Genomic DNA, 22,499 nt, shown 5'->3' on the forward strand with positions numbered 1-22,499 from the left:
GTGTATTTAAACTACTTCAATTGCTAAATTATACAGTTTATATTCAATAATTGTAAACTATTGTATGTCCCTTCTGTAATACCAGGAGTCACACTCAACTACGGGGTTTAAGGCCAAAGTTATCAAGCCACCACCTTCTGACCCGACCCCCAGGTCATTGGCCCGCCTCCCTCCCTCCATACCTGCTCCTCCTGTAGAGAAGCAGAATACCAAAGTGGAGGAGCTGGATGAAGAGCAAGGTGAGAAATACTGATACAGCTCTGCTAGCTTTTTGCCCCTTTTCTTGCTTCTAGCATCAATAATGAACTTGCCTTTTATGAAAATGTGTTCTTAGTTAATGACACTCTGGCGTTTGATGGGGTGGACTTCGATGAGCCGATGGAGGTTGGGCTTGAGGAGGAGACGCCTGCACTTAAAGATAATGCAGAGTCTTCACATAAAGCAGAAGCTGCGGGAGTCAAAGTGGAGCCAAAAGCAGAGCCGCAGGACCCGGTCTTATTGTAAGTCTTATGCTGAGCTAACATGTAAGGACCTTCAACGGTGAAACACAAGCTTCCGTTGTAGCATCTTCCTTTCTCTGTCCAGGTCGAGCAGGATCGGAAGCTCGTGGGGACAAGAGGAGGACGATGGAGTCAGCGAGGCTCCAACAGAGATACAGGTCGACTCCAGCCAGCTCCCGCTGGTGGAGGGAGCAGAAGGGGAGCAGGTTTTCCGCTTCTATTGGTTGGATGCCTTTGAAGACCCCTACAGCAAACCAGGTAAGGCATTTTCCTTACCTTGAGTGAATATATACTGTATAGTGGATGCTATATCATGTTACTCCATAATCCAAAGATCCTGCTCCGATTTGTCAAGTGCTTCCTGATATTTTAACTCATCTTTCAACTAGGTGTGGTGTACTTGTTTGGGAAAGTGTGGATTGAGTCTGCACAGTCTCATGTCAGCTGCTGTGTCACTGTCAAGAACATTGAGCGGACCATGTACTTCCTGCCTCGCGAATATGTAAGTTTCCTGCTCTGTCACATTACTGCCAGTACATCTTGACAACTAGGTTTCTACCTTTTGTACTTTTGGTTGAAAACCTCATTGAGCTCAATGAATCATCACTTTTAGTACAAGATATTTACTCTTATGTTACTTATGTTGAGATTCAGTCGCCATCAATTTTCCAATTCACTTCACTAACGACTTTTGGCGGAATTCGTTTAATTGTTTTTGTTTCCATGAACAGAAAGTGAACACCAAGACCGAGGAGGTGACGGACACTCCCGTCGGATTGATGGACGTCTACCAGGAGTTTAACGAACTCTCTGAGAAGTTCAGGATCATGAAGTTCAAGTCCAAGGTCGGTGCCAACTTTGGTTATGCCCGGCTGACTGTCATTTTCTGGCAGGTTTGCGGCGTTTGTAACTGGACCTTGTTTTTCCTCTGCAGAAAGTGGAGAAGAGCTACGCTTTTGAGATTCCTGATGTGTCCACTCAGTGCGAGTACCTGGAAGTCAGATATTCTGTGAGTGGATGTTCACACCTTTCTAGATTTTACGTAGAAGTGATCCAGGCCTGTATGATTTTTATTTTTTAGATAATAACCCATTTGTCTATGTGGTAAATATTGGTTTTGCAGGCTGACTTCCCTGCACTACCTTCAGGCCTTAAGGGGGCGACCTTTTCCCACATTTTTGGATCCAACACTTCCAGCCTGGAGCACTTCCTCCTCAGCAGGAAGATTAAAGGGCCTTGCTGGCTGGACATCAAGACACCACGTAAGGAGGCTTTTCGAATAACTGATTTAACATCTTTCATTTAGTTTAACTTAATTTAGATTTATATGTTAACAATGAATGTAATCCTTGAAAATTCACATTTACTCACTTTGTCTGTGTTAGAGCTGATCAGCCAGCCAGTCAGCTGGTGTAAGGTGGAGGCTCTAGCCCTGAGGAGTGACCTGGTCACTGTGGTCAGAGACCTGTCCCCTCCGCCCATCACAGTCATGTCCATCAGCCTTAAGACGATCCAGAACCCCAAGACGCACCACAATGAGGTCAGAAGGAATATGATGAGTTTGTGTTTAGAGTTGTAACGATACCAAATTCTAACTTCGATACGATACTTGCCATAAATATCACGATACCCGATACTTACGATACGATACCAGAATTCGATACAATACCACAAATACGATACGATACTGGTATATTTATCTCTAATAGTAATAAATAAAGCATCTGTATGGTTCCCTTTTTACCAGTTGTTCCTGCCCAGCTTTTTGAACACTTAACAAATGGCATTAATATTAGTATTAGCCTACAGCAAGATAGTAATGAAAACTACATGGTGCCATCATAGCATTGATTATACACGGCTATGTAGGCCTTTTGTCCGCATCTGACCAGATGACTACATAGTTCCTTCCATAAGTACGAGCAATTGGAGAGTTCATATTGTATCTTAATTCATGGAATAATCATTTTTTCCTTAATTAAAAATAAAAATAATTAGCTCAAGATCCACCAGCATGTAGCCATTTTGCATCAATTGTGTTTCATTTAGTACACGTGTGTGCATTGTTAGGTTAAACTAGGCTACGGTTACAGTGTTAGGCTTTATGTGGGTGAGCTTAAGGTGTGCACCATGTTTATAATCACATTTGATTACCTGTCGTTCTTTGAACTCCTTGAAACGTTCGGGGGTGTCTGTCTGAAAGGTGCTTTGCCAATGTGTGACGTGTTGCTCCCTTGTCTGAGTGGCTTTGAAACACGTTTCGCAGACGGGTTAAAAGCCCTTGACTAACCAGCAGAGTGTGTGTTTCCAGATTTCGCTTCTGGCATCTTTTTTTCCCAAAAAGTCACAAAAGCTCCGGCACGTGACGCCATGTTGTCTCCCCAGCGATCATCGCTGTGAGTGAGTGCTGCGCAGCCCCGCCCCCTTGCAGGCAACGCGCTGGGCAGCATTAAAGGAGCGGAGGAGTGCGTGCGCTCTGATCGTGCGCTATTTTAATAAAGTATCGATAATAAAAATATGCAAAACCGTATCGTTTTGAACGTACTGGTACCAGCAGAGTACCTTTTTAGTATCGGTACACCGTGCAACCCTATTTGTGTTATTTTATGCTGTGCCCGGACAAACTGAGTTCCTTCGTGAGCAAGGACCTGATGATATCATTGTTCCCCTGCAGATTGTGTCCCTGGCTGCTCTAGTCCACTACCAGTTCCAGGTGGATAAAGCTTCACCTCGACCTCCATACCAGACACATTTTTGTGGTAAGTTAGTTAAACTCCCATTAGTAATGGTTTTCATTGACAAGTAGAAATCTGAGAGAAGGGTCAAATGCTAAACGTTTTGGACCTGTTATTGTATTCTCTTTGTCTTTGTAGTGGTCAGTAAACCGGCTGACTGTATCTTCCCCTACGACTTCAAAGATGCTGTGAAGAAGAAGGTGAGTGGCCAATAGGCTGCAGAGCTCAGTTTGATGCAAGAAACTAAAAAAGGCTTGTGTTCAACAATATAGTAAACTTTATTCATGTGGCACTTCGATAAAACCATTTTCTACAGGACTTCATAGAATTGTAGTTTGGTTTAACTTAGACCAAAAGTAGATTCCATTTAAATTGATGGAGAGCATATATTTGCCTCTGTTTTCTTCATTGTACTTGACCAAAAGAGTGACGTGTCTCACCTCTTCTGTCAGAACGGTAAAGTGGAGATAGCCGCTACAGAGCGGACTCTGCTTGGCTTCTTCCTGGCCAAGATGCACAAAATTGACCCTGATGTGCTGGTGGTGAGTAGGACGTGTTTGCATAGAGTAATTTAATACAATTTCAGATGAAGGTGCAGTGTTTTGTTGTGGTAAAAATGAGTATGCTTATTATTATTATTTTCCTGCAGGGTCACGACATCTTTGGTTTTGACCTGGAAGTGATTCTGCAGAGGATCAATGTGTGCAAGGTTCCCCACTGGTCTAAGATTGGACGACTCAGGAGGGCCAATATGCCCAAGCTAGGGGTAAGAAGAAGACAAATCCAGAGCAGTATATATTTTTTGTTTTGATACCATATTGTACATCACTGTACGCTGTTGTATGCGGCAGGGTCGCGGTTCCTTTGCAGAGAAGAGCGCAACCTGCGGCCGTCTGGTGTGCGACGTGGAGATGTCAGCCAAGGAGCTGATTCGCTGTAAAAGTTATCATCTGACTGAACTAGCGACACAGGTGTTGAAGATGGAGAGAGTCACAGTCCCTCAGGAAAACATCAAGAACCTCTACAGGTTCGTATGCCCTCGACACGAAAGATGAAATCAAATCAGAAAAAAAACATTGTTTTTTAAATTGAGCTTCTGCATTTATGCAGGTATAGAAAAACAATAACTCAACACATTAACATCACAGTAACTCTCTTGATCTGCTATATGTAAAGTGTTATTACGTTTTTGCCATACCTCCACGGGGACCCAAAAAAACTATCCTAAAATATGTGTGTCTTCGTATCAGCGACTCTCCTCACCTGCTCTACCTGTTGGAGTTGACATGGACAGACGCCAAGCTGATCCTCCAGATCATGTGTGAGCTCAACGTGCTGCCACTGGCGCTGCAGATCACCAACATCGCTGGCAACGTCATGGTAACACTTTTTGTCTTTATCTTCATTAAACAGCCACCCACAGCTGCAAAACAAAACAAAAAAACATTAAATGTCACAACAAAGCCATCATCGAAACGTGTTACTGAGCTCAAACGGGAAACGCAAATTACAATCAAAACTGCAGCCACTTCACATAATGCTGAATGTCATATTAACATCCAAATAACTGAAACACTTAAAATGCATCTGGCTCTCTGAAAAAAAAAATGTACGCACAACCGACATTATTTAAAAAGCATGACAAAAGAAACGGGGCTGGACAATCATTGAGGTTTTTGAATTCCTGGCAGCAATTCTTCTCGCTTATTGCACAGCTCAACATACAGAAAATTGAAGTCAGAAACCAAACGGTTTGCAGAGGATTGCTTCTCCTGTGAATGAAGAACAAAAGATTTAAATAAGCCATGATCAAAGTTTAAAGCCAGCATATAATGATCAGCTAGTGTGTTTCAGCAAGTACACACTATAACATACAATACATTGGAGTAAGATTGCATTTTACATGAAGATACATCACGCCTCAGCCTTGCTTTAGGTTTGCTCAAGTTAAATGTTTTTTTGACTCTTTTCCTTTTGGTTATTGGCCTCCTGCTTCAGCCAAACCTCATCTCTTCCTGCCTTGTCTCTGCAGTCTCGTACTCTGATGGGCGGTCGCGCTGAGAGGAACGAGTTCCTGTTGCTTCACGCGTTCCACGACAAAAACTACATCGTCCCCGACAAACCCTCCTTCAAAAAGACCCAGCTGGAAACGGTAAAGTCACACACAGGCTCATTCTTTAGTCATGTACAGTCATGTGACACATGTTTCATGCTCGTTTTTTCTTGGTCCCAGGTCGAGGGAGAAGACGATATGGACGCAGGGAAAGGCAAGCGGAAGAAGAAGGCAGCCTACGCTGGAGGTCTGGTGCTGGATCCTAAAATTGGTACGTCTGGGTTCTTAGTTTAAAATCTTGTTTTCTGTCTGTCTACATGTTTCTATAACCTCCTTTTCTCTCTGCAGGATTCTACGACACGTTTGTGCTGCTGCTGGACTTCAACAGCCTGTATCCCTCAATCATCCAAGAGTTCAACATCTGCTTCACCACTGTCCAGAGGGAGGCTTACAACAAAGAGAAGAAGAAGAATGAGGTGTTTGTTTATATGTTTATTTTAGAAACTGGTATGTTTTTGTCACAACAATGATACATTAATAAATAAATAATCTAAAAATATTTACAGTAAAAGACATGTGTTCCCAGCCTGACCAGAGAAAAAAACCCCGCTAACTTCCAACTCTTGTGTCCATGGTAACAGGAGGATTGGTCAGATGAGATTCCCGAAATTCCAGATAAAGACTTGGAGATGGGAATCTTGCCCAAAGAAATCAGGAAGCTGGTCGAGCGGCGTAAACAGGTCAAACAGCTGATGAAACAGCAAGACATCAACCCAGACCTCTACCTGCAGGTACACACACACACACACACACACCAACACACACATGTCACTTCCCTGTGATGTTTCTGTCATCAACCATTTCTACTTACCTTTGAGTTATCTTCTGAACCTTGGAGTTTCAAGGACAATTCTAACCCTGTAAATCTGGTTGGTCTAATTTGAGTCCGTCTGTCCTTCAGTATGACATTCGTCAGAAGGCCCTGAAGCTGACTGCCAACAGTATGTACGGCTGCCTGGGATTCAGCTTCAGTCGCTTCTACGCCAAGCCACTCGCTGCGCTGGTCACACACAAGGGTCGAGAGGTGAGTCCAAGCCCCATGCTGCACAGTAATGTTTCTACTGTAGCCTTTATGGACATTCAAAGTTTTAGGGGTTGCACCTCTGATAGCCAGTACAGGTCAAAATATACTGAACTAAAATTAGTTTATGGATTAACTGAAGTTGTACATGTATTACAGGTTACCATTAAAGCCGGCAGGGCATACAAAACACACTCAACACTGATTAAACAATGAGTATATCCTTGAGTCATTTTGTGATTTTAGGCAATAGAAGAAAAAACACTTCCATTTTTAAACCACAAGAGGGCACTGGTACATCACATCTCACATAGTCCACCATTCATTCCTCTATTCCCCTTTTTTTCTGACTTCTTCCTCATCTTCTATTTCTGTTTTTTGGATTTCTCACATTTGTCATCCTTGTTACAAAATGTACTCTTCCTCCCTTACCCTGTTCCAAATATGTTCATTCCCTCAAGTTCATTTGGTCAGGTTAAAAATACCTGTTGTGTTGTCTGTGATATCAATAGCTCTGTGTAAGTATGTTCCAGTAACAAAATGCCACAGGCACACACAATACATACGTTCACAATCTGCATACAAAGAATGGTTGTGTAATGACTTCTTTCAACACACACACAAATGGAACAAAATAGGCATGTACACTCAATAAATTGGCACACAGAGACATGTCTCCTGCATAACACAAACGGCTAAATCTGGTATCGTAACTGAACACTACACACACACACACACACTCACACTCACACACACTCTCTCCCACCATGTCTGTCATAGTACTCATGTTCATTTAATGAGCTCCAACAGTACACATCCTCAGCAGAGGCGTCAAGCTTTGCCTCAGGGGAGTCCTTCATTAAGATCCCCTTACACACTCATTGTGTTCTCTAATAGAGGGCATGGCAGTAACTGTGCGTGTGTGTTATTTTTGTCAGTCCGTTTGTGCCTCCAGTCATGCTCGTTGTTCAGCTGACAGCGCTACTTTGTAAAAGGTGCACATTTGACTGTCTGGTCCAGGTAGGAGTTTCTCTCCCTGCAGACTTCCTGCTTGTATCTTTGATAACAGCCAGAGGCAGATGGTTCAATCACATGTTACCTCGTTCAGGCTTTATTTAATCCAGAATCACAAAGTCAGCTGCATCCACAGTGTCTGAAATGGTGACAGTGCGGCATTTTGCAAGTTGCATGCAGGCTTTGTTAAACTGAATATCTCTGATAGTTAAATAGTTAAAGAGCCTTAAAGTATATAAAATGTTGTAATTGTAAATAGATTCGGTTAAGTATTATTTGTAAAACTTCAACAAAAAGAACACAACAATTCCTCAAAAGGCTCTTGTTTCATGTATAATGTGTTTCCATTCACATACCCTACAATTAGGGCTGGGGGATAATTCAATATAATAGTTTATCGTCGGTCAATGGAATCATATTGTGATGAAATATCGAGATATCATAATATACAATTATGTAGTCTAAATTGATAATAACGAGCACATACTGACTCAAGTTTTTAATTCACACAGGAGTTTTAAAAGCATTTTATTATTTCATTTAAACTATTTAGTTATTGAATTACCAGAAAACCTATATCGTGACACATATATTGTTGTCGAGATATGACATGACCTCTAATGGTGTTGTTGTGGTCTTATACACAACTTTTTATTCGTAGCTGCGAACCTCTTATCATCTGGGATATGAAGAGAAAATGATTTTGTTGATCTTAGTTGATCCTTTAGCAGGTGTTTTGGAGGCTGCTGCCATCTTGTGCAACTCCCAGAGCCACACACTTCTCCCACTCAGTTGTGTGTTTGAGATGCTGGAATGAATTAGTCGTGCTGCTTTTCGTCGCCGCGGACACAAAAACCTTGGGAGCTCGGGAGAAGCGATGGTGGTTAGGGGCTGTAATTACCCAAGTTATAGTGAAAACCAATTTTTATTCTTTAAACACCATCCAAGACCATACTTTTAATTTGAAGTAATTCATAAAACTGATTTATCGCCCAGCCTTATGCACGGCTGCATGTAAACAGGATTATAAGTGGAATATTCATTTTTGTTTGTCTTGTAAACGGCTTAGTAGGAATATTGTCTTTTTCGCAATAAAGGCCAAAAAGCTGAATATTTAGAGCATATAAACATAGTCATTGACGGCAGCGGTTACATCGCACACAAGTAACACAACATAACAGTCAATTACATTCAAAGTCAGAAAGACATGGTGAAAAGATATGTTAGAAGATTTAGTGAGAAACTGTCAGGCATAAGTTTAATACTTATGCCCTCAGGGACTCTCACTTGTTTCCGTTTACATGCCAACTTCTGGCCAGGAGGAACAGCTACTGTGTTGACTTATATTCCGATAGTTTTTAATAGATTTATTTATGTTCAAATAGTTTACGGTAATTTAAAGCCCTTGAAACCTGCTGATGGTCTACGTTGCCTCCAGCCAGTATAATGAGGTTACAGTCAACTAATTAGATTGTGTTTTATTAGGGCTTAACTTCATTAGTACATTGCATGCAGTGGAGAGTGACATGACAGACGCGCATCAAAAGGTCATCAGTCAGATCTGAACCCACAGTGGGCGGATTTCCTGGCATGGACCTCAACCTGCTGAGGTAGCCGGAGATCCCACTTTGCACACTCTTAGTGTTTTGTTTACTTTGTATCCATGACCCAAGACACACATCTATTTATAGATCAACAACCAGGGTGCCCCACTGTAATTGAGATGCTGTGAATAATGTTTAGGATAATTAAGTGCTCTCTAAATTCTATATTTGGACATTTATTTCTTTGGCTTTTCAGTTCTAAATCTTTGATATCTTGATATGATACGGTTGGTCGAACTGGACTTTCATTTGCCATTTTATTTAAGTACTCGTGATCAGCTATCCGACCCTGCTAATTATTTTGTTATCTGGATTGACCATGTTACAGTTAAGACAGCTTCTATAAAGCCACAGTATTTGGGCCATCAGACTCTGACTGTACGAATACTGGCTGACTGGAAAAGAAGCCGAGGGCAGTGTGGTTCAGGCAACAGTTTAATACCCGTAAGCCAAGTAGTCGGTGGTAGTTTCCGACTGCAGCGAGCCAGAAAGGCCGGCTGGCATTTAGTTTCGAGTGTATTTGTGGGTATTGCCGTTTGCACCCTGGCCCCCATTTTATCGTCACATTTGCACTCTGCTTTCATATCAAGATTTAGGAGGCTTTTTATTTTTGTAATTGTAACACGTACACAGACCACTGCTCGGTCCGCAGTGTAAATCCACACTTCGCCGCGCTCCCTTCATCTGTTTTGAGTGTGCGTCCGAATGTGCATGTGTCCAGTGTATTTATTGATTGGCTTAGCTCTCATCTTTCTCTCACTCTCGTTTTAAATTGAGGCCTAACCCCCCTGTGGCAAGATGGGTCAGACGGTGGGGGGGGGCACAGTGGTTGCTCAGTCCCGGGAGGTTGCAGACGAGGGGGCTCACTTTGGGGATGACAGACCCTTGGCGGTGGCTCTCCTGATCAGACTTGCCAAGTTAGGAGGGGAAAGCCCCCACTTAGCTCCCCTCCCGACTCTCTTGTGTGTGCTTCTTCAATACGTCTCGTATCCGTGTGCGTTGACGTACATGTGTCAATGCGTGTGCGCGCACAAGTGCTACTGGCCGAACTCTGCCCTTTGTCGGGGGACCATTTGTTGTAGCCCGGCTCTGTCCTGGTATGTGTGTGGGTATTAAGGGGAGGGGGGTGATGGGTATTAAGAGGAAGGTGAAGGTTTAGGATTACACAGCCACAGATTGATGTCCCCCTCAACCCCTCAGTGTTATTTTGGGTTCTTTTGTATGTTCGCCAGAGAACAGTTGGGTGCAGAGAAACCGATATATGGAACACTGACAACTTACACGCATGTGGTCATAATAGGCTGATAAATGCATTTGTCATACCAGGAAGACTTTTATTGTCCGCCGACCACTGGCTGGTGTATCCCTGACTTCAACTGACAGTTTCACTTTACAACTAGAGAGAACTAAATGCACAAAGCGGAGGGTTTTCTACAGAAGCTCATGTAGATCAGAGGTCAGTTGCAGGAAAAGCCTCTGCAGCATTTGGCTGGCTGTAGGTGTTAATTTCCGATGCTTGTGTTAATGTTGCTAGTCATAGCAAATAGAGAAGTGTCCGTTAGCAGTCAAGGACACGACAAACGTTCCTTTGCCTGCAGTGTCTTTTTAGATTTTTTTCTCAGTTTTCCACTTTTCTGATATGTAAACCATCTCTTGTCTCTGGACACAAGGACCTCCTAATCGAGTGATGTTAACAACAGAGGCTGATTGAAGTCGTTGATTGTGGTGGAACGCAGATTGGTTTGACATTTGACCCTTTTGCCAGCAAATCTGACAACCATTAGCAGGTGTGTGTGTCTCAGGATGGAGGATGACTCCTGAAAGCCATTCTGCTGTAATTGAGTCTCTGTCCTTGTGTTTAAAAACAGCCTGACAGGAGCTCGTAGTTCACATTTTTGGATGGCATGCAGAGTGAGGGCTAGAAGCGGGCTTGAGTAACGGAGCTGAGGGTGTGGAGAGGTCAACGTTTGGTTTAGGTTAAATCTCTATGTGCATGTATGTGTGTGTGTGTGTGTGTGTGTGTGTGTGAGGGTGCTAGTGCTTGTAATTAAGTCTAAGTAAACATTATTGCCTCTGGTGTCCCACCATTCAGATTCTGTATCATTCCTCTCGTCTCAGGAATCATCAATCATTTCCCTGAATTAGACACAGCAATACCTGAACTGTCCATGTCTTGTGTGCGCGGCGTGTCTGTCAGTTGATGAGGTGGGAGTGAATATTGTTGTCCCCATTTCTTTCATTCAGGGTCTCAATCGCGTCTACTGTCTCAGATTCACATGGGTCATTTTTACATTTCCCCGAATTAGATTTAAGAATACATAAGCGTGTGTGTGTGTGTGTCAGCACTCTCGTCGGGGGAAATGAGGGCTGCATGTTTCCATGGGCCCGTAGTCCGTAGAGCTAGCTTTACTCCTGATAGGAGTGGATTTAACAAATAGTCACATGGGAGCAGTACTGCTATTTTGGCTACATTAGCGTGTCGGTGAGGACTGACAGTGGACAGGACAAGGTTTCAGAATCCAAACTGCGACTTTAGTAACACCTACTAATGAGACTGTGTGAGACCGGGCTAATGGGGGGGATTAGAATTCATCGCGGATTGATCCCACATATGGTGTCTTTGTCAGGGCCACTGATAGAGTTGTAAATGAGAGGATGATTAGTACATGGTTTTAGCTCACTCGACAAGCAGGTGATATTTTTGTTCCTTCTATTAAAACCATAACGTTCCCTGATTAATGACGTGAACGTGATCTTTTCTACTTTACTGCATTTGTGTTGTTGAACCAAAACATTGACATTTACACCACCTTGACAACAACAACATATTAAACCTGCAACAGCTGATTGTTTTGGCCGCTTGGGTGCAGACGAAACAAGTTGCGAACAAGACATTGACACATCTCCTTTTGTTTTAAGTTGAAAGGGTGAGCTCAATCACCAACAGTGACTTATGTACTCATCCAGCATTTACAGAACAAAATCTTTCTTTTGGAGTCATGTTTGGTGCTGAACAGGTCGTTGAGAGGGAATCAAATCACATTGTCATTGTTATAAAAAATACATATTAATAATAGACACTTTAAATTGCACAATGACAAAAGTCATGTCATCTTCCTGAACCATCTTTTGTCTGCTATCTGCAATATCACATTTTAAATGAGCTCATTGACTACCTGCACATATGTAATTTATTTGCCTGGCAACATTTGAAGAATTAATTAGTGATTGATTTGACTGTACCATGGATGAAGTGACTAATCAGGAAGTGTCCTGTTTAGCTAAATATTTTTAACAGATTTTTAATTGACCAGACAGCAGAAGGATTGTTGTCATTGTCGAGTTATTTTCATTTGAACGGCTGCAGACAAAGCTTTACAACAGATTGACCCTCCCAGTAGCAGACATGAGAACACAGCAATGGCATCTGCCAGGACGCGTGCGTGCGTGCTTGCGTGCTTGCGTGCGTACGTACGTGCATGCGTAGGGGGGGGGGGGACTTTGCATTCATGCATTCTTGCATGAAAGTAATCATTTCAGTGAAAGAAAAATCGTTATTCTATGACTGTGTGTGGAGGTGCGTGCACATGAGAGCTCACAGTAGCAGAAGAGATACTACGAATCTTTTATGCATCTGTGTGTGAGAGATTGTGTTAGTGAATAAGGGAGTCTTTGTGTGTATGTGCATGCATACTCATGCCCCCCTCCCCAGCTCTGACAGTGGTGTGTTCCTCCACAGGTGCTATTTCAGTCGGCCGACTGTCATCCCAAAATGCTTTTCAGCTGAGTGCTTTTCAAAACAATCGTCACTGGTGCCCCAGGCTCTTTTTACAAGGGTCCTCTGCCGCACTGAGGTTTAATATACTGCCTCTGATCTCCTGATCAGTTGGGGGGGGGGGGAGACGTGACGTGGTGTGTGTGTGTGTGTGTGTGTGTCTGTATTATCTTTATTACTTCCCTTCAATCTGTAAACCATTTGTCACTCACCCAGTGCAGATCAGTTAAGACCCATGCTCTTATTTAAAATGACAGCCTGGCAAAAGACAAAAGATATTTTGATGAGGAGGCGGGTGAAGTGGAATGAAATACATGCGAGCAACATCAAAACAAGACGCATAAATCCCTTCTAGATAAGGCCAGCAAATGACTGAGCAACAGCTGGGGGAAAAGCCAGATATCACAACAAGGCTGAACCTCTCATCAATTAGCATGACAGGGTGCAATATCGCACAGCTAATGGGTACAACTCGCACAGACGAGCAGGTGCACATGCAAAGAAATGAGACATTGTTACAAACACCAAATTAAAACCGATTACAAGCTAGGAAAAGTCAGAAAGTGGGCATGTGCAGATTTCAGTGAGATATTAGGTCTACGTATTGAAATTTAGATGGTGTTAAATGTAAAAAATATATATAAATCCAATTAATGTCACTCTTTCTAGCTTATTTCTGTTCTAACAACTCAGTTTCACCCGGCTGAACCAGTCAGCTGGATCAGATTTGCAATTTATCATGAACCTGTGCTCCTGCAGTTGTCTCCTTCAATCCTTTCATGGCAGCTTTGAGTGTTATGGACTACAGTAGCACCACTTAACCCAACTACATCTGTTAGCAACATTGGCAGGGTCAGATGCCATGAAGTCTGTCCTCAAGTCTCAAGGCAGATTGTTGGGTACATTAGTTTTAAAAATGGGGAGTACAAAGTGAAAATGTCACCTGTAAGCTGTGCAAGTCAGTGTTGAAATGCTGCGGGAACACTTGAACTCTCATGTACATCTGTCAGGTCCAAAATAATAGCTACCGACTGCTGGATCTCGAAGCTGCAAGCTGCCGGTTTATTTGAAATATGTTTTTATGTCTGAGTTTAGTGGCACTAAAATTTGTACGAGTATTACTTTCATGTAAGTTATACTGCACGGAAAGATCATGATGGAGGATGTCAGACCTTGTGACCTCATGTTTACAGCTCTTGGCTCCATTGTTAAAAAAAAAAAGAAGTCAATCTGAACAGGATCCGGACCTGAACTAAAAGGCAGCAACGTCTCGTTTTTTCCCTTCTGTCAGAACTCAACAAACAGAACTGCATAAAAAAAAAAAAAATTGCAATTAGTTAACAAATTAAACAGAAATAAAAAGTACGTCCAAGTTCACGGTTGTCGTTTTGTATGAGTTCAATCATGTGTTGTTGGGGAACGAGCGCTCAGTGCAAATGCTTTCCTGTTTTCCTCCTTGCCGTACTCTTCTTCATGCACGTCGGATTTATTGTTCTGCATGTGTTCTTCATAGTGGTCTCAGGAAGCGGAAGTTATCGAGACGTAGTCGGTGAAACTCCCCGAGCTGTGTGAGCCTACGGGTGATGTTATGAACTCAGACACGAGGGCGTTAGATGTTCCGACTTTTATGGGATGTCCACAACAAGTATAAAGCAGAACTAGTGGCTATTTCGACCGTGGTGGATGGAGGAATTTATAATTGTTTTTACCGAGACAAGCCATGGAGATAAGCCACGCCCCCTTTTCGCAACTGGTTGCAAAAGACACAAATTAACACAATTTGACTGGCGAATAAACTGACGCGAGTTATAAAGCCGTTTGGTGTGAACGCACCATAATGCTGCAAGCGGTGCGGCTTTGTAGTCTTTACCAAAGTCGTACTAAAACATTTTGACAGAGCGCCGTGTACCACACAAAATCGCTTCGAGGTCAGTAAGCACAACCAGAATTAATCCATATATAAGGCGCTCCGGATTATAAGACGCACTGTCGTTTTTTGAGAAAATTAAAGGCTTTTAAGTGCGCCTTATAGTGCGGAAAATACGGTAATTCATTTTGACCGCTGAATTCCAGCCAGTGGTGAGAAATGACTGTCATAAATTCCCAGAGCTCATGTTGACGTATTCAAATGTCTTGTTTAATCTGACCACTTTCAAAGAAGAGTGGAACAACATTGACATCCGACAATCTTAAACCAGTTTTGCAGATAAATCTTGTTAAAACTCTACATTAATTACTTTTCGATCATCTGGTCAATGTGAACATCGCCTTTGTTTCTCACACACACACACACACACACACACACACACACACACACAGACACACACATAATATTTGTACCCCCTGGGGCCATGTGTTTGCATTGGTCCATATAGTATGTGTGTTGGTATGTGCTTCAAGATGAACACACACACACACGCAGTCAGTTGCACAGATTGCATCATGGTCAAACGACTTGTCTTTCACGCGGTTCATTCCTTAAAGCAGTCTGTCCTGCTGGGACTGACAGCATATGGAAAACCTGTCTAAATAAGTCCACGCATCAATTACGTCAACGCATTCTCACCCCTCTCGCCTCACTTTGCTGTCGCTCTGCCTCTGTCCCACATCTTTAGTTGTTTTATCATGGTGAAAAGGGTTAACGAAAAGCCCAAAGTTTACGGGGGAAAAACGCTAGATTTTAGTCAATTTGATGACACACACCATGACATATTAGAGATTTGTCAGCATTAAGAGTTTTTGCTGTACAATTTATACTGAGGTATAGAGAGGTATATATATATATATATATATGGTATAGAGACAGGTAACTGTATTAGTGGGTGTTCAGACTGAAAACATGTCTGTGTTAAAACACAAGGGCCTGTGTTGGTGGGGTTGTTTTAAAGTATGTGACAACAACATTTTATCCAGGAACTCTTTAGTCTGTGAATTTTAATTGGACCACTTCAAGTCAGCCGACAAAATGGTCCCATTTAAATACATCCGAGATGATCTGGTACTTTCTTTCCTTCTTGATACCGATTCTGTTATCAGTGTGTTAACAAGTTTTCAGTGTAAAATTAGTTTTTCTGCCAAATTGCTGATATTTTGCTAGCTCTGGTTGATTTTGCACTCTGCATCTCGACCTAACTGTGCATGTTCAACTCTCAAGAGGTGAAGAAAGAAACGAGATGGCTCACTTCGTTAGCTTCTTCCACCATCAATGTGCAGGGACACGAATGTTGTTGTTGTTACTAAGAAGCGTAAATTAAGAGTTATATGATAGCGGGATATTGGATCAGTGCATACATGCCGATACCCAATTTAGCATTTTAGGCTGTATTCAAAGAACAATTCACAAGTTTATTCACACTGTCGTTATTTGTGTGGGAATTGTTTTTTTTTTTTTTTTTTTGGGTGGTGAAGTTCCAAATCAATGCTCGGGAATACTTTGTGGCAGTAATGGATTTTGAACAACCTCAATATTTATGAAAGGGACTTTTGGTTCTGAAGGTACCCCAAGACCTGCCTTCATGTTTTATTTCTATGATTCCAATACGCCCAGCCATTTAAAGGGATAGTTTGGATTTCTTGGAGAAGAGTTGTATTAGGCATTGATCCATAGTCAGTATATTCCCTTCAGTAAATGTCTGTGGGCCCCATCGTGGAGAAAAAGACGGGAGTTAAGCAATGTACTGCTGTGGAGGGGAGCAGCAACAAAACTATATTTTCGCCACCTGAAAGAAAGACCCCAAAAAAAATCCATATCAGTTTAAGTGTACAATATATTTATAATATGTTCACGCTTGCTGTCGGACCGCCCAGTTAGTTTTGCTCTCTTCAAAGCCGTCAGACACAAGAACGCAAACTAACTGACCGATCGAGGCAGCCGTGGAACAGCAACTTTCCCGCTGAGTGATGTAAAATTACTTTTTTTTGTCAATGGTGTCTTGTAGCTTTGCAGAGAACATGGATAAATATAACGGCTTCACTTCCCCGTCGGAAAAAGACGTCAAAATAAATCAGTGAAAACATTCTAAAATCAGTGTAGACTTCAACTGATATTGATGGGGTTTTTTAGGTAGCTGTAATACGTTTCGGTGCTTCCCCTGTACCAACCTGTGTGATAGTAGCCTGCTTTACTTTAGCCATTCTTAGTTGTATTGTTTGGCACAGTTCATGGTAAAAAATATATGAATATGTGGAATCTTAAAAAGAGACTGAATGAGCTCATCTCTAGTTTTGGCTCAGTCACATTTTAACTCCGAAGAAAAAAGGGTTTTCATTCATGATTTGAAGGCCTTTTATCCCCCAAACAACTATGCAAAATGTTTGGCTTTTTAGATGTATTGAAAATGTCTCAAAAATCATGGTTAGTTTTGCTTTGAAGATTTCTCTAACTACTCTGAGCCTGTCCTAAGACGTATTTCATTTTCCCCCTCCCTCCCTTTCTTTTGTCTTTTTCGTCTCCTAAACTAGCAGGAGAAGGGCTATTCATTTTGTCTGCACCAAAGCTTAGCAGCACAATTTAGTGTGGATGTGCTTTTGGCCAATGTGTGTGTGTGTGTGTGTGTGTGTGTGTGTGTGTGTGTGTGTGTGTGTGTGTGTGTGTGTGTGAATGTGTGTTTGTGGTGAGACCTTGACCTTGACTGTAGTCCCTAATGGAGGAGGCTGTTCTGTGAATGACTCAAACTCCCCCCGCCTCTGTACAGTGGTATGTAGCAGCCCATAAAGCATGCTTAAGTCCCTCTCTGGTTTCAGGGAGTGGAACACACCCACACCCCCCCCCCCCCCCCCCCCCCCCCCCCAATCCAGCCACAGCCTGACCCCGCCCCTTCCTCACACTCTGAAATAGCCACGTCCTTGTCCCCACACGGAGCGCAGTGTGAGTCGGGGTGTGTATATATGCAGCCGTGGTTGATTGAGGAGCAGATTGCTGGTGACAAGTCACACTGCGTTCCATCCCTCCGACCCCCCAGATTAGCCACCAGAAGCCCCCACCCTGCCCTCCCGTCCTCTGGGCCCCCACCTGTTGGGATCCCTCCGCTGCTCAGATCTCTCCCTCTTACGCGCACACACACACACACATACACACACACACACAGTGGACAACCTGCGTTAACAGAATTCTCTTATTTGTCCGTCACTCACTCTGTGGGTGATAAAGGCCATTACGAGTCATTAAGGTGTGCTTGTGTGTTTGACTGTGTGTTGCTCGGCTAGGATGTGTGTGGGTTGAATAGACGCCTGTCACAGCACGCTCTCATAATTGCCCTCTTAGCCAATTATCCCCCATTTAAAAGCAAGTCACCTGCTTTGCTCCAATGTCCACACAAATGCTTGCACACACACGCCACACAGAGAGAATAAATGACATGGAAACTTAATATTTAATCGTTGTTTGTTCTTCAGTGATTTGTTTGTTTACTATGCTGAAATGCTTGATATGCAGTAATGCTTTTTTGCTTTTTGCACCAGTCTCCATTCACACTGTTGTGTCTGTGTTCTCCTTCAGATTCTGATGCACACCAAGGAATTGGTTCAGAAGGTGGGTTATTATAGATAGATATATTATATATATATTATATATATATATGTGTGTGTGTGTGTGTATATATGTATGTATGTATATACATATGTTTGTGTGTATATATAGATATATATAGATATTAATATATATAGATAATAATAAGTTCTGATTAGAAATTTAAATAGAAATACAATAAGTGTTGTAAAAGAAAGTAAATAAAATTGTTTTAGCCCTCATTTTAACCCAATATATTGTCTTACTTATAAGACCATTTTTTTCATTTTCCACTTATGTGCCTCAGATGAATCTTGAAGTCATCTACGGAGATACGGACTCCATTATGATCAACACCAACAGCAGGTCTCTGGAGGAAGTCTACAAACTTGGCAATAAGGTGCGTTTGTCTCCAAGTGTTTCCCCAGCAGTAGAGAAGTCGTGTATCCCTTTTCTAAAGTTTGATATTTGACCTTTTCATTCAATGCATATGTGTGTTTATTTCCAGGTGAAGTCCGAAGTAAACAAGCTCTACAAACTACTGGAGATCGACATCGACGGTGTGTTTAAGTCCCTTTTACTGCTGAAGAAGAAGAAATACGCCGCCTTGGTGGTGGAGAACCATGGCGAAGGACGATACAGCGTCAAGCAGGAGCTCAAAGGCTTGGACATCGTCCGCAGAGATTGGTGTGACCTGGCCAAGGAATGTGGCAAGTACGTTGGTTAAACCAAACTGAGTTGTGACTGAAGGCTACCTGTTAGACATCGCAAGGTACCCATTTATATTCTTGTTATACACGATAAAATGTGTTCTGCTCTTGCAGCTATGTGATCGGTCAAATCCTGTCGGACCAGAGTCGGGATGTCATTGTGGAGAACATCCAGAAACACCTGGTGGAGGTGGGAGAAAAAGTAGCAGCTGGAACAATTCCACTCAACCAGTTTGAGATAAACAAGGTGAGGTCATTGCTGTATGTGTGAACATTTCCACACCTGAATAAAAAAAAGCCTGAACCTGAAACCTTAAGTAAGCCGGGTGGTTTGCGTCCGCATGACAACCAGCAATTCACATGAGAAACCTAAACCTGAGAAATGTTAGGCTCCGGCAAATGTTGGGGGGTTTGTTCTATTGTATTTGCTATTGCTGTATGTGGGGCAGCACCTAATTATTTTTTTTTATTGATTAATTTAGCAAGAGTTTTTTTCAAAATAGTTGAATATAAATAGTTGTATTCTTCTAAGGATTGCTTTTAAATTCCTGACTTATACAAATTAATTTACACAAAATGTGCTCATCATTATTTCAATATTTTATTAAATCATCTTTGTAATGTAACAATATAATAGACCTTATTTGTCAGATCCCTGATCAGAAACATACTGGACCTCAAATCCAAAAGAATTGCTGCAACACAGATTATTTGAATCACTGTATCAATTCCCTGAACTGGAGAATCAGTATTTTTGGCTTAAAATTTCAAAAAGTTATGATATGTATTCATTTCATCTCTGGAGTAATATGCAGTTAAGATAATCACGGGCACATTTTTTTTTGCATCAGTTTGAGGCGAGGGAAATTATTGAAACAATTTAGGGATTGTAACAACAGTCCCAGACTGTATCATCAGTGAAGCTATTTCCTCACTAATACTTGGCCGTCAAAGTAAACAGGAATCATAAAAGAGACGAATATCAATGTTAGATGAAGCATGGTGATAATCCGAGTATATCATGCTTTGGTGGGGCCAATAAGTAAACGGGACACAGTGCTGTCTTGCTGCCGCTGCTGGATTTCTCTTTAGGAAGTGTTGGAGAGTTTACACAGCACTACATGTTGTTGTTTTTATCTTTTTTCATAAGAGGATCGTGGGCGAGGTATTTTTGCTGCAGCTTGTTCTTTGAGGGGAATGCAGGTTTTGACCGGCTATAGACGCCATTGTGATGCCCCAATGCATGTTCCGCAAATTGATGTATGTTGGTAATCGATTAGAACGATTACGTTGACGAATCCCCCCAGGCAGACCTTTCTCTTCATTGCTGCTGTTGTGCGCTTCCCTCCAGGCTCTGACCAAAGATCCTCAGGACTATCCAGATAAAAAGAGCCTCCCTCACGTCCATGTGGCTCTATGGATCAACTCCCAGGGTGGTCGTCGGGTCAAATCTGGAGATACAGTGTCTTACATCATCTGCAAGGTGTGTGTATAGGAGAGAAACAGAGATATCGTCTCTTGAGACATTGGTCCACTCTTCATTTTATGGTTTTTACACCTGCATTTCAACACCTAATCATTAAAATCCCAGAATGCATTGAACATCATGGATTTATCCATACCAATGTAAGAATATCCAAAGATAGATTTATAAAGTACAATAAATATATATGTCTTTTCTTTGTCCTCTAGGACGGCTCCACGCTGGCAGCCAGTCAGAGGGCCTATGCTCAAGAGCAGCTCCAGAAGCAGGAGGGTCTCAGTGTGGACACTCAGTACTACCTCGCCCAGCAGGTCCACCCTGTGGTTTCCCGCATCTGTGACCCCATTGAGGGCATCGACGGCGTGCTCATCGCCACGTGGCTGGGTAAGTTACCAACTGAAGACATCAGAGTTCGTGAGAGTGGGTGGCCGAAATCACTCTGGTGTTAAATTAGGACTTGAGGAATTTCAGGTTTCCTTAAGCCTATCAGAAAAGAAATATTCAATGAAAGTATTTAATAAAAATGTTGCGTGTTAAATGTTTTTTTGATCGTTGTTGCTGACGCCAACATGCATAACAGTTCTTATCGGGATTCAATTATTCATTTGCAGGTTACAGACATACTATTATATAAATAAACAATGACCATGTGGTATTTATGGTGCACAGCTTACTTTGAGTGATAGTACTAATCTCTCTTTATGTATGTGTTGGCATTAGTCATAATTCCGGTTTTATAGTCTGGTGACAGCTGAGGCAGCCAAAGATAGAAAAGATGTCACACCTAATATCACAACGGCCTAATAAAAGTACAAAATAGATATTTCATTGTTGTCTAATAGTCATAAAATTAAGTTGTTTGAAAATTCCAGAGTTTGTAAATGAAACAGGATAAAACCATCTGTGGTGTAAACCAGAATTTTCTTTTGTCCATACCAGGTCTGGACCCGAGTCATTTCCGGGCTCACCAGCCGTACCAGAGGGAGGAAGAGGCTGATGGCATGCTGGGAGTGCCGGTCCAGCTGACCGATGAAGAGCGCTATAAAGACTGTGAGAGGTTCACCTTCACCTGCCCTCAATGTGGCACTGACAACATATACGACAGCGTCTTTGAAGGAGCTGTGAGTAGAAGTCTGTGGCCATGGAGCGAGACATACAACATTAAAATAGTTGTGAAAATGTATATGGACTCTCAAACTTTAGAAAATGTATTTTTTTCACTTTACTTCAAAGTATACTTTCTGCATCAGTGGTGTCATGTAAGTATTTTATCACTAACTATGTGTTTCACCGGTGTTAATGGATTAATCAGTAGAGACAGCGATTGAAGACTCTGAGGATGGAGAAGAATAGTGTTTTCAAAGGCATTTCAGTCAAACTTCCTGTGAAGGACTCATGCTTTAGTCATCCTCCATATTGTGTCTCTGTCTGTATTTTTAGACAGCTGCCTGGCTCCAACACAGACTCTGTTTTCATTGGCATAGTTTGGACTCCACAACTTGAAAAGCCTTTCCATAACCCCTGCTGCTGTATGAGCGAACACACGCACACACACACACACACACTGATCTCCTACCATTTGTCAGACCAAGGTCGTGTGTGTGTGTGTGTGTGTGTGTGTGTGTGTGTGTGTTATCAGTTTCTAATGAGGAGCAGGGCACACAGCCTTTTCTCGTCTGAAAGAAACTAATAAAACTGACAACCCTCTGTCCTCTGCTGGCAGAGATAACTTGCATTAAATTAAGAGTATTATACACACACACTCCATAAAGGTTGACATCTTGACACACTTCAGCAGACACACTGATATGTTTTACTGAGAGGCATACACAGTCGCACATAAAACATACAAGAAAAGCGGTAGTCAATGCACATGGAAAAAGGGGGAAAAACAACTTCCTACTTTTGTTGTTTTAACGGTCAAATATGGCATTGAAAAGTTGGCAGTATTAATTCCCAACTTGAGGCTAAACTACCTGGGATTTGTCTGATTACTGGTTAATTTTCCAACATGCGTCAGAGTCCAGAATCCATGCAC

At 42.1% G+C, this 22,499-nt stretch overlaps 1 protein-coding gene across 3 annotated transcripts in view; it reads left to right on the forward strand.

The window, feature by feature from the left end:
* The window catches only part of pola1 (polymerase (DNA directed), alpha 1), a 50,062-nt gene that overhangs the window by 2,477 nt on the left and 25,086 nt on the right, over positions 1 to 22,499 (forward strand). For all 3 annotated transcript variants that reach the window (XM_034560153.1, XM_034560154.1, XM_034560155.1), the window contains 26 exons: positions 86 to 239; positions 335 to 500; positions 586 to 758; positions 890 to 1,002; positions 1,232 to 1,345; positions 1,435 to 1,509; positions 1,624 to 1,762; positions 1,886 to 2,040; positions 3,175 to 3,259; positions 3,374 to 3,435; positions 3,688 to 3,777; positions 3,885 to 4,001; positions 4,087 to 4,262; positions 4,486 to 4,615; positions 5,268 to 5,387; positions 5,469 to 5,559; positions 5,637 to 5,764; positions 5,930 to 6,079; positions 6,250 to 6,372; positions 18,260 to 18,292; positions 18,576 to 18,668; positions 18,777 to 18,982; positions 19,093 to 19,225; positions 20,330 to 20,461; positions 20,671 to 20,845; positions 21,401 to 21,582. In XM_034560153.1, the coding sequence (XP_034416044.1) occupies positions 86 to 239; positions 335 to 500; positions 586 to 758; positions 890 to 1,002; positions 1,232 to 1,345; positions 1,435 to 1,509; positions 1,624 to 1,762; positions 1,886 to 2,040; positions 3,175 to 3,259; positions 3,374 to 3,435; positions 3,688 to 3,777; positions 3,885 to 4,001; positions 4,087 to 4,262; positions 4,486 to 4,615; positions 5,268 to 5,387; positions 5,469 to 5,559; positions 5,637 to 5,764; positions 5,930 to 6,079; positions 6,250 to 6,372; positions 18,260 to 18,292; positions 18,576 to 18,668; positions 18,777 to 18,982; positions 19,093 to 19,225; positions 20,330 to 20,461; positions 20,671 to 20,845; positions 21,401 to 21,582 (3,315 nt within the window). The remainder of the gene's footprint in view (positions 1 to 85; positions 240 to 334; positions 501 to 585; positions 759 to 889; positions 1,003 to 1,231; positions 1,346 to 1,434; positions 1,510 to 1,623; positions 1,763 to 1,885; positions 2,041 to 3,174; positions 3,260 to 3,373; positions 3,436 to 3,687; positions 3,778 to 3,884; positions 4,002 to 4,086; positions 4,263 to 4,485; positions 4,616 to 5,267; positions 5,388 to 5,468; positions 5,560 to 5,636; positions 5,765 to 5,929; positions 6,080 to 6,249; positions 6,373 to 18,259; positions 18,293 to 18,575; positions 18,669 to 18,776; positions 18,983 to 19,092; positions 19,226 to 20,329; positions 20,462 to 20,670; positions 20,846 to 21,400; positions 21,583 to 22,499) is intronic.

The sequence above is a fragment of the Cyclopterus lumpus genome, chromosome 20 (assembly GCF_009769545.1).
Source record: "Cyclopterus lumpus isolate fCycLum1 chromosome 20, fCycLum1.pri, whole genome shotgun sequence".
NCBI lineage: Eukaryota > Metazoa > Chordata > Actinopteri > Perciformes > Cyclopteridae > Cyclopterus > Cyclopterus lumpus.